General features: G+C 42.9%; 1 protein-coding gene across 4 annotated transcripts; it reads left to right on the top strand.

Moving 5' to 3' along the window:
* The first annotated feature begins 215 nt into the window (after positions 1-215).
* On the top strand, positions 216-7221 carry Dmrt2 (doublesex and mab-3 related transcription factor 2). Of its 4 annotated transcripts, none has more exons than XM_047525005.1 (5): positions 216-397; positions 552-618; positions 1368-1929; positions 3595-3697; positions 5920-7221. In XM_047525005.1, exons 3-5 carry the CDS (start codon positions 1405-1407, stop codon positions 6975-6977), a joined length of 1686 nt encoding a protein of 561 aa, XP_047380961.1. In that variant the 5' UTR covers positions 216-397; positions 552-618; positions 1368-1404; the 3' UTR covers positions 6978-7221. The 4 variants fall into 4 exon arrangements, with proteins under 4 accessions (XP_047380961.1, XP_047380963.1, XP_047380960.1 ...); XM_047525007.1 differs by adding an exon at positions 5444-5523 and having other exon boundaries at positions 216-618; positions 5920-6048; XM_047525004.1 differs by having other exon boundaries at positions 216-618.
* The last annotated feature ends 4804 nt before the right edge of the window (positions 7222-12025 follow it).

Below are 12025 nucleotides of genomic sequence, written 5' to 3'. Positions count from 1 at the left end.
CCGGCTGCATCGAAGGCCGGGCGGGCAGACTCTGGCGGAGTTCGGCCGGGAGGAGCACCTCTATCGCACAGAGGAGGAGGGCGCCGGGCCGGCGAGCCTTGACCAATCAGCTTGCACACCGCCTAACATCCGGCCAATCAGAGGGCTCGAAGCTCGGGGACCAGAGTGGATAATACAAGGAAGGGGAGCCGAGGCTGGAGACTGCAACGAGTGGCTCGGCGTAGAACGCAGCTGTGCCTGCTCCCGGATCCCGAGATCTGAGCCGAGCCGGCGCTGTTCGACCTTTCCCCACCCAGCTTGGGTCAGAGGAAGCCGAAAGCCGGCTCAGCGAAGTGAAACGCCCCAGGCTGCGGAGGACCAAACTGAAGTTTGCTGTGTTCGGGATGTGCCGGGCCAGGTTGCTGAGGACTTGACTCCCCTCCTCCCCTCTTCCTCTCCCACCCTTCCCCACTATCCAGTGGGCTGGGGGCTCCAGCAGTCAGCACACTCCCACCCCCGATTTCTTGGCAAGGGGTGCGACCCTGATTTCTGTTTGCATGCACATCCTGCAGCCTGAGAACCAGATCTTCAAGCTGGATATCTTTTGACTCGGCTGCTAGCCCGGGCCTCAAAGTGTTGGTGAGTGCTCTGATGCCGCTGTGATTCAGGGAGGGCTAAATCATCTTTCCTTATCTTTGCTATTTTACTTGGATACCTTGTTCTAAAGATACAAATCAAGCCCTAGGTCCATAGAACCCTGTGCCGTCCAAGTACTATTGATGATAGATGGGCATCTGCATCTTTATTTCCATTGCCTCTGGAGTTCTAACTAATGACACTATAATGTTGATTTTCAACTGAATAGTTGCGGGGTAGGGGAGTGATGAGAGGATCTCTTCAAGTCCATAGAGGAGTACTTGTGTTGTAGGTTGATAAAAGGAGTGGTAGATCTGAAGGGTCCCTTATAATCAAAAGAAAGCTAATTCTTTCATCCATATTTTTATATTCATCATGGCCATGCTTGTTGGATATGGGAAAGCTTGACAAATGGCCTAAATTGGCCTAGTTGGACACAATATGTATGTGTTTGGAATCAGTGAGTTTCTCCGGGACTGTCCAGAAAGTCGTGTCAAACCAAAGAGGGCTGCTGTTAAGGGTCAGGTGCTCACAGAGTACTTGGAATTAATAAAATATAATCATAGCTGAGTTTCGGATCCCTGGGATCCCTAGAGATAACAAGACAGACATGTGAGAGACGGTAAGAGGAGAGGATACATTAAGGTGATAACCCGGCAGACAAGAAACTCTAGACTTAAAACTCAGGAAAATCTCAGGGACGGTTCCTAATGGCGGCAGGTGGGTTTTTGGGATTCTTTGTGTCTCCCCAGAGTGTGCGCAGCTGAGCCAAGCGAGTCACCGCGCGCAATGGCCGACCGGCAGGCAGGCCCAGGGGTCGGGGACTGGGAGATTGACGTGGAGAGCCTGGAGATGGAGGAGGACGGCTGCGGGGCGCCGCCGACTACGCCGCCCGGGCCCAGCCCCTCGCCGGCCGACGGGGATGGTGAGGACGACGAGGAAGATGATGAGGAGGACGACGACGCGGAAGAAGAGGGCGGCGGCGAAGTGGCGGGAGCGTCCCCGGGGGTGCCCTGCCGCCCGGAACAGCACCCGGGACTGCTGCCCCGGCCGCCGCCGGCGCCTCAGGCCCTTCCAGTCCCTGCCGGGCCCGTAGAGCGCTGCGCGAACGCCGGCGGCAGCGCGGAACCGCGCAAGCTGAGCCGCACGCCCAAGTGTGCGCGCTGCCGAAACCACGGCGTGGTGTCCTGTCTCAAGGGGCACAAGCGATTCTGCCGCTGGCGAGACTGCCAGTGCGCCAACTGCCTGCTGGTGGTGGAGCGCCAGCGCGTCATGGCCGCCCAGGTGGCGCTCCGGAGGCAACAGGCCACCGAGGTGCGTACCCACCAGGCCCCGGGCGCGCTTCGCGTGTGCGTCTCTGGCCACCACGATAATCTCTGCCGGAAAGAATCTGACACTCGCTTGGCGTTGGCCTAGGCCCTCTCAGGGCTAGGCACTTCCGCGAAAGGGTGATGGCGACGAATCTGCACACTCGGGACTTTCGGGTTAGGAAGGAGGGAGGGAAAGCGCTGGACATTACTGGGGTACTTGGCGTAAAAGAAAATTTTGTATTAAGAAGGAAGGAGACATAGAGATGGATATAGACACCTAGAAAGTAATGAGGCCTATGTGAGTCGTTATGAGAAAATCGTTTTATTTTTGTTTTTTTACATTTTAAAGTTAATTTTGGTGATGTGGCGGCGGGGAGGGGAAAGAGAGTGGTTGTCACAATGCGAAAACCTCATTGCGTACTCATAGCGCGCTTCGCCTAGAGGTAGAGCACACTCAGTACGCAGTGCGGACAGTGCTTGCGGACAGTGCTTCCGTGGTTACCTGGCTTTTGGAGTTAGCGTTCTACCCGGGTTACAGAGGAGAGGAAAAGTGCATAGGGAGTTAGGTGCCCGCAGCTACTGTTTATGCAAATTGTCAAAGAACCAGTGGCTCTTTGATGCGGCCTCCCACCGTGGCGGGCTCCGGTTTTGAAGAAAGCCAGGGTTATCTTCAGGGTCCCTGCATTTGGAGTCTCAGGCTTTCCTGAACTTTTTTCCAGACTCAGGGCAAAAGAGGACTTTACTCCCCTGGTCCCCCAAGCTTGGGCAGGATCGACCCTAAGTATCCCACCTGCTAGGCAAGCGCTCTACCGCTGAGCTACATCCTCAGCCCAAGGGGGAATTTGTTGGCGGAGAGGGACTGGCAAGTGGGACATCATACATACTGCAAAGTCAGTGATCCCCAAGGAAAGCCTACGAGAGAGCGCTCAGGGCCACCGTGGCGTTCGGCCACTCCTGTGATGGCCATGGGTCATCGTGGGCCCTCCATTTCTATACTTCCCTGCGGTCCGCTGGATTGGATGCGAGCGTGGAAGGGCCCGGAATCTCACCGACCTGGTGGTGGCCAAGGGATGAGTGAGGGAGTACCCTTATTCTACCTCCTTAGCGCCTTCCAAAAGTTTTGTGAGCTTTCAAGCGCACCCCAGTCGTCCAGTGAACAAACTGGAATTTACAACCAAACTCTGGAGATTCTGTCTTCCCCCGCACTACCCAGCACTCCATCCTTCCTACCCCACTTCTCAGAGAAACCCATCCCTCATTACTGCCCAATCGTGTCCCTGGGCATCTTTGGCCTACTGGATGTGTACCCAGAATAGTCTACTCTTCAAGCAGGGCTCCTACTGTCTCCTTACTATGAATTTCACCTTCCTCCAGTATACCTCTTACTTCTGGTCACAGCTATTCCTGGGGCGAGTCTGTGAGTGACTCTGGTAGAGAAAGCCTGGAGTCCTGCTCACCAGTTGTCAGTTTCAGAGATAGCCTTCAGCTCCTTGCCCAGGGGTGCTGATATTAAGTTGTTTGAAATCTTGTTTTCACATGGGATGACAAAATAAATATATTTAGGCTGGCGGAGGGTTTCTAAACGCTTTGCTGATACCCCTTCCTTCTCCCTTTCTCTCTCTCTCTCACAAAGTCTCTCAGGACATTATTTTGTTTCTTATGTTTACAGGACAAGAAGGGACTTTCCGGGAAACAGAATAATTTTGAACGCAAAGCAGTGTACCAGAGGCAAGTCAGGGCACCTAGTTTGCTGGCCAAAAGCATTTTAGAAGGTAAAGTAACACCAAATTATCCTGTAGCTTTTAAAACCGAGTTGAGTGACTCTCATTGCTCAGCCACATGATATCTTTATTAACCTCTGAAGGAGCTATCTGAGGAGAAGGCACGGTTTATTAGAAAGTTTTGCTCTAAGAAGGAAACTGGAGTACAGGAAGATGAATCTAGTGTACCTGCCAAGGGTTGTTTTTTTTTTTTTTGTCACCATCAGTTTAATAATCCTAATAATTTTGTCATCTGCTTAATAGTTAACAGTTAAGATGGAGGACATGAAAAATCAACAGTGTGAGAGGGATGTACAAAGATATACCACCAGTTGATCCTGGGGCAGAAGTTCTGCAAAGAAGGAAAGAAATAATCTCTCTCTCTCTCTACCTCACGCGCGCGCGCGCACACACACACACACACACACACACACACATTTTCCTTAGTTGTAGCAGGAGCTAAATGTACAGAGTGAGCTTAACAGCTACCCATGGCCAATAAAGACCTCTCATCTGGGTCTTGACATCAGAGTCCACGATTTTTCAATGTATAATCTTCCTCTCTGGATATCTAGGTAATTGTTGTTATTCCACATTTTATTTTACTATCTGTCATCATGGTCAAGGTGGTAGAATCTGAAAAAGGTTTTGAATCAAATAAGCAGAGTAGAGGTTGAAACTGAGTAGTGTGAAATCTGTAACTCTCCTAAGGCTTTCACTTTGTCTAAAGCCTAAGGATACATTAATTCTTTTTTGGAAAATATTACTTATCTAAAAAATATCTGTATTTGGATATGAAATTTATCTTTTGACATGCTCAGCAATACATTGACTTTCCTTTGCCATTTTCTAAAAATTTTCTTTACATTTAACTTTATACTAGCTTCTACTTGATTCTTCATAAAATTCCAACTGAAAAGTAGATTTTTTTTTTCCTTAGACATTTGACTTCTGCTTTTTTGTGTGGATTCTGAATTTGGTTGGTTCTGGAGAAGGTTTAAAGTTTGTTCATGTCCTACCCTGTGTTGTGCACTTCTGACCTTAGAGCAGGTTCTCATGAATTAAATATGAATTTGGTAAACAGATGAATAACCATAGGGGGCACATCGATAAAGTGAAATTTTGCCAAAGCAACTTAAGAAGTTTGAGGACTTAAATGGAAGAGTGAATTCAAGTAAATAACTTCCTGGCAAACACTTGGCATAGAAATGGAAACATTAATTTTCAAATTTTATTTTATTTGCAAATGAGCATGATGGGTTTATCACTATGTAAACACCAATATCACAATGAATCCTTCAAACAAATTTGATAGTGGTAAGTGTCTGGGGATGACGAAATACTCAAAATGTTTTAGGCCATCAGGAATTCTATTTATGTTACACTAATCTTTGTTTTCGACTTTGTCTCTATTCATGTAATGTGCAATGGCTTAATCTGTGTTCTAATGATAACTTGTTCAACTGTTTTGGTATCTGGCCAACCTTACTGGAGCTTGGGAAAAATGCTTTAAACCTATTATTTTCGGTATAGCAGGGCCTATTCCCCCCTCCCCCTCATTTTGTTTTGTTTTGCTTTATTTATACTCGTAGTCAGGGGAAGGCCTGATGAAATTGTTCACTGCAAAGCGCGTTGGGCTATTTAACAGCTCTTTTCAATTTTCTATGCTTCTCTGTTTCCTTAAGTCTTTTTTTTTTTTTTTTTCGTTTTCTCCTCACTAATCTCTTTTAACTTTCTTTCTTTCTCTTTTTTTCCTAGTTCTCCTTGGATTATTCTACAACTGTATCAATGTGTACCTATGAGCCACCTTTAGAAAATAAAAGTGACATCAGCTCTAGGTATAGATATCTTTTTTAATAGCGAAAAAAATGACATGGAAAATAAAACAATGGAGCAAGATGGGAAGCTTTGTCTCTTAATATCTAGGGATCTGGGAAGAATATTAAAATCTCAGTCAATAAAGTGTACGTTTGAGAACACTTGTCAAAGCAAACAAACAAACCTATACTGACAAAACAACAGTAATGAGAAATTATAAAATGAATATCCTTTTCCCCAAAGGGACCTATTTTAAATTAAACCTATAGTTGTGCTTTCTGTATAAAAATATTAGTGACCTTGAACTGTACACAGTTGTTCTGCTGGTTTGTGGTGTTTCTTTTGCCTTCTGAGTTTCCAGATTTTTTCTTCCCTAGTTGTTAATCTCTATTCTGTGCTCTCTTTGCTTATTTTAGGCTATCGCCCCATAACAGCGGAGACCTACCTAGGAGGCACCCTACCTCTTCCTCCCCCAGTTAGTGACAGGATGAGGAAAAGAAGGGCCTTTGCTGACAAGGAGTTGGAGAACATTATGCTGGAGAGAGAATATAAAGAGAGGGAGATGCTGGAAACTTCCCAAGCTGCTGCCTTGTTCCTGCCCAACCGCATGGTGCCTGGACCTGAATACAACTCCTACAAAAGTGCCTACAGTCCTGCCCCAGGGGAACCGCCCAGCAAGGACTTCTGCAATTTTTTACCCACCTGTCTTGATCTCACCATGCAGTATTCAGGGTCTGGGAATATGGAACTAATTTCTTCTAATGTCAGTGTGGCTACGACGTATAGACAGTACCCCCTGTCCTCCCGATTTTTAGTTTGGCCCAAGTGTGGCCCCATTAGTGACACTCTTCTCTACCAGCAATGCTTGCTAAATGCCACCACCTCAGTTCAAGCCCTGAAACCTGGGGCCAGCTGGGACCTGAAAGGAGCACGGGTTCAGGATGGATTCAGTGCAGAACATGACATGATGCCACCCAAACTGGAAGGTTCCCTTGTGCTGCCTCACACTCCCGAGGTCCAGACCTCTAGAAGTGACCTTCAGGGTCACCAGGTTGTCCCTGAGAGGTCTGCCTTTTCCCCACCCCAACGGAATTTCTCTCCCATTGTTGACTCGGACTCCCTGGCAGCTCAAGGGCACGTCTTAACCAAGATCAGCAAAGAAAACAGCAGGCACCCTCTGCCACTTAAACATAATCCATTCCACTCATTATTCCAGCAAACGCTTAATGACAAATCAGGTCCTGAGTTGAAAACACCATTTGTCAAAGAGGCCTTTGAAGAGACCCCAAAGAAACACAGAGAATGTTTGGTCAAGGAGAGTCAGAAGTACGCATTTACAATAGATAGGTGCGCAAAGGACCTTTTTGTAGCCAAACAGGTTGGAACAAAACTCTCAGTGAATGAACCGCTGTCATTTTCTGTTGAGTCTATTCTTAAGAGGCCTTCGTCTGCCATCACTCATGTCTCTCAGTGAAAGGCTGCTTAAGTGGAAAGCTGGATTTTCTGCAGTCTCAGTCCTTGCCATGTGCTTATTTTTTTTTTTTTAAAGTTAAAATGTTTGTGTAAAGAAATTTCTAATGTAAGTAATGATGATTTCTAAAAATTCTATATATTCATATGCATGTACCTTTTATTATCACATAAATATATTTAAACTTAAAGATCGACATTGCTTAATGTGCAAATTGTAAAGTTCTATGCTTTGCACAGCATTTCATAAAGCAATAAAATCAACACTATCTTTTAAAAGATCCAGTAAGTGCTGAAGCAAATAGCTGTTTCTGTCTGGATGAAAAAGCTAGTGTTTATGAAATATGTTCTTTATTTTTCTATGTATTTTCCAGGGCTCTTACTGATCACTGAGCTCCCTGGAACACTCTTACAATGCATTAGCTTTTCATATATATGTATATATATATATATATATTTTTTTTTTTGGTCTGTTTGTGTGTGTGTGTGTGTGTGTGTGTGTGTGTGTGTGTGTGTGCTGGTGGGGATGGAACCCAGAGTCTTGAGCGTGCTAGGCAAGTGCTCACTGAACTTCATCTCTAAACCTAGCTTTGCATTTTGAAGGGCACCTATGTTTAGCTGTGTAAGACTGAGGCCAAAATAACTTTAAGGAGAAGGTTAGGGCTGTTTGCATTTTTTTTTCATGTTTATAGAATAGTAATTTCATGTAGTGGATTAATTTGAAGGAAAATTTGGAGGAAATTAATTTGAACCCACATCTTTTTTCTGTGATGATGTGGGTTCTTGGAATGAATTTCTTCTAACTGTCTGGGCCCTGGTTTCTTTGCTGTGGCTGTGTGTGAGGGCCTACAAGCCTCCTTTTTTTTCATATTTTTAATTTTTATTGTTATTTCAGGCAGATAAATTTCAAAAACATTCATAATAGAATGGACTGTCAAGCCTCTGTTTCAGGAAAGGAATATCTCTAAACATTTCTAGTTCCTTTGAACATTTTATGATTTTAGGTCATTAGGGGCCACAAAACAGATTCCTTGGATGGATGTGGTCAGTTCAGCCCGTGACGGTGCCACATTGGCTCTTGTGTCAGTCTTCTGTTTGAGAAAGGTTGGTGAAAATGGGCATCTAGACGCAGGCTCAGGCCCAACTCTCAGCTGGTACCTGAGTACCAGCTTTCTGTCTTTGTATTGGCATCAGTGTCAAAGATCTCAGTGTAGTTTTCTGAGATAAAAGCGTTGACTATTTAAATGGCTTCAGCTGACAGTTGCTGAGGCCTGCAGATGTTTATCACAGCATGAGGGTGGCTTCTCAAGTCTCACACTTTTTCTTCCCTGTTTTAAGTTCCTTGTTACCCTCTTGTTGTGCTCATCAAAATATTAACTAGTGTTACTCATTTTATCATGAGTGATAAGAGAAAGACATTTATAAGAGTATTAAATTCATCCCTTAAGATCTCACCTGTGGGTCCTAAATTGAGTTCTAAGATAATCTTAGTCATCTCAATACAGAAAACAAAAAGCCCAATATCTCACCTTTATTGTTGCTGTGAGGCAGGTCTGGTTAACAAGAACACTGGGGTTGGGGTTAGGGGTGGCTGTGGAATGTGCCAAGTGCTCAGCAGTATAAAGATTTTATTTCTTGCTTTTGAAAACACTTAAAATTATTTAAATATGATTTTGCTACTGATGAGCTCATGTAAACCTCCAGGGGGTCTCTGAATTGTTGCTTAAAATTAGCATCAATTTCAAAAACAACAAACCAACCCTTAAGTTGATTTTCAGTCTGTGCTTGTAAAATGATATTCAGTTGTGTTGAGTCAAACTTATTTACTTTTACTATTGCAAAAGCCAGAGTGAATGGACATTTGCCAGAGGAAAGAAAATGAAAGCAGACAGAGATTCCAAAAACTGTTGAAGATTATCATTAAGTGGAAAAGTGTTTTCCAGCCAAGTATGCCCTGGTGTTAGAAGCAGAATCTAACTCTAGTTTCCGCCCCCACCTCTACTTTATCTATACAGTCACTTATTTTTGTCTTCTTATCAGAAATTTAATTTTTGTGTCAAGTGTTAAACGTAAGCAGTATTGAATCACATTGCTTCAGAGGGAATGAGGAGAAACACATTAGAATAGGACCACATTAAAAAAAACATCTCAATGAGAAGTCCTTCTTAACCCAAACATGGATTTTCTTTGTTACTCCATATTTGTATTTTTGAATATTCATATTTGACATTTTTCCTTTTGTATTCAATGAATATATTGGGGCTTCTTTTCTGCCTGTCTCCATATCATTTTAATCCCATTAAGTGAATCCAGTTGGCTGTGGGTATTAGTGGTTTCTCTCACATTACTAGTGACCAGAATTTTATTGTTCTTGAATGTTTCTGAAGGTCAGTACTTTTCCTGGCAAATTTATTAGCATACATGCGTTAATTCTGCTATAATGATGAGTTCTTAGAATTTCGAACCTACCAAATCTACCATCAGTTGCTTAGTAAGAGCTTTGTACTTGGCTCTGCTTTTTAAAATCATTTTTCTTTCATGAGAGTGACTCTAGTCTTCAAAGAACAGTGTCATTGACATATTAAATCAAACTTGTGGTTCAGTTTAAGCATTTTCTGTGTTAAAGGCAAAAAGTGGAGTCAGTTTTAATTTTTTGAGAACATAAAAATAGTAAAACATGCAACTTTTCTTCATCTTAACTCACAGTACAATAATACAACTTTACTGACTTATTTTCCTCTATCTCAACCCATCGAGTGTCATTTTTTGCTCTATTTGCATTTTACAAAAATTTACAACAGTACTTCTCAAACTTTAATGGACAACCGAATTCCCTGGGAATCTTGCTAAGATGCAGATTCTGATTCCTTGGGTCTGGGTGGGCCCGAGATTCTGCATTTCTAACAAACTCCCAGATGCTGGTGCTGCTGGTCTTAAGACCACACTGAGTATCGAATGTTTATATTTCTGTTATTTTAATGCACATTTAACAAATCTGTTATAGATTTTAGGTTCTCATATAATAGTACTACCCTGAATAGTTTAATATATATGAATATTAAAAAAAACACCTCATTTCCCTTTCTCCTGACCCTTTGGTGTCTGCAGTAGGACAAGACCTAGGCAAAGACATTCAGTACACAAGCTTTGCTCTCCTTTTCTCTGTCTCTTTTTTCCCCAGAGAAGATCTTTTAATTTGGTTAAAAAATATACTATTTTTACTTGTGGAGAGATAAATACACATAACATAAAACTTACCATCTTCACCATGTTTAAGTTCAGCATTATTAAATTCATTCATAGTGTTGTGTAGCTATCACTACCATCCATCTGCAGAGCTCTTTTATCTTGTAAACGGAAACTCTACCTAGCCATCAGTAGTAACTCCTGCCCATCCCAGCTCTGGCAACCACTGTTCTACTTTCTCTATGAATTTGACTAAGTACCTCATCTAAGTGGCATCATGTAATTGTCTCTTTGATTCTATTATTTAATTTATCATAGTGTTTTCAAGTTTTATTTATGTTGTAGCATGTGTCAAAATTTCCTTCCTATTTAAAGCTGAATAATATTCCACCACTTGTGTGCACACACATCTACCCCATTTTGTTTGTCCATTTTTCTCTTAAAAGATACTTGAGTTGCTTCCAACTTTTGACTATTGTGAATAATGCTGCTGTGAAAATGTTTATATTAGGCCATTTTCTGTTGCTATTATTGAAATACCCAAGGCTGGGTAATGTATAAAGTAAAGAAGTTTATTTAGGGTTTTGGAGAATGAATGTCTAAGATCGGGCAGTCTCAATGCTTCAGCCTCTGGTGAGAGCCTTTTGTCTACATCACAACATGGTGAATGGCGTTATGGTGAGATCTTGTGGGAGGGAGAGAGGAGTCAGGGGCCAGGCTTACTCTTTTCATAACAATTTAGAGCTACATTAATCCCTTCTAAATGTGGTGCCTCCAATGACCTAACCAACTTCTGCTAGGCACCACTTCTTAAGGTTTCCTACATCTCAGGACCACCATATTGGGGACTAAGTTCCCAGCATATAAACTTTGGGGGTCACACTCACACTATGTTCAAACTGTAGCAGCATGCAAAGGTCTCTTCAAAGCCTTGATTTCAACCCCCTTTTCTTTACCCGGTCCTCACTGCCTACTTCACCTGCTTCCTGTGTTTAGGAACTGAGTTTTCTCAAGTACACTCTCTCAGGTATACATCCCTCCCAAGCCATCCTTCTTTCCCAGCATGTGGGACATGTTCACTAAACACTGCCATTGCCCAGAGAGGTTCCAATATCGGTTTTTTACCTTTTAATATGAGTTTAAGTGAGCGTGTTATCAGATCATCTGTACTTAACAGTTTGATTGTGTAATGAAAGGCTGTGACTTATATTAAGAAATGTCCCACAATTCCTTAAGCAGACTCAGAAGTGCTAAAGAGCAAGGAAGTGACTGAAGGCCAAGATGAAGAAATAGGAGAATTCACAATTCCCTGTAGAATAGCAAAGATATCACTTAATATCAAGGCTGGGGTTTCAGCAGGGACTAGAGTTAAGTTTTCTTTGTTTCTATTCTTGGTCTTCAGGCTTAGGCTTATTTTCATAACTAGAATGCAACTTGTGGGTCTGCTAGTTCTTGAGAAATATAAACTTGGGCTTGTGGCTTTGACTTATTTTAATGATTATTCTATGCTTTTATCATGCACTATGCCCTTAGTTCTTTTGGTTTCTAACCTGTTAGGTATAAATCAATTTAGGGCATGCTGGACAGAGACACCTGGAAGGAGGTCAGCATCTGGTGGAAAGGTAAATGCATAATAATAATTAACATGTGTTACAGCCTTCCAATTTATAAGGTACTTTCACATATTCTCTCTTATATTCCCCTCATAAATTCTATGAAAATTTGACAAATGGCTATATTAAGAACTGAATTGGGCTGGGGTTGTGGCTCAGTGGTAGAGTGCTTTCCTGGCACGTGTGAGGCACTGGGTTTGATCCTCAGCACCACACAAAAATAATTAAATAAAATAAAGGTATTGTGTTCATC

This window comes from Sciurus carolinensis, chromosome 14 (assembly GCF_902686445.1).
Source record: "Sciurus carolinensis chromosome 14, mSciCar1.2, whole genome shotgun sequence".
Classification (NCBI taxonomy): domain Eukaryota; kingdom Metazoa; phylum Chordata; class Mammalia; order Rodentia; family Sciuridae; genus Sciurus; species Sciurus carolinensis.
The sequence above is the reverse complement of the archived record's forward strand: the minus strand, read 5'-3'. Positions and strand labels throughout refer to the sequence as shown.

Coding starts and splice junctions, on each gene's coding strand:
- Dmrt2 (XM_047525005.1), top strand. CDS start 1,405: ATGGCCGACCGGCAGGCAGGCCCAGGGGTCGGGGACTGGGAGATTGAC. Junction 1,930..3,594: donor GGAGGCAACAGGCCACCGAG/GTGCGTACCCAC, acceptor TTATGTTTACAG/GACAAGAAGGGACTTTCCGG. Junction 3,698..5,919: donor GGCCAAAAGCATTTTAGAAG/GTAAAGTAACAC, acceptor TGCTTATTTTAG/GCTATCGCCCCATAACAGCG.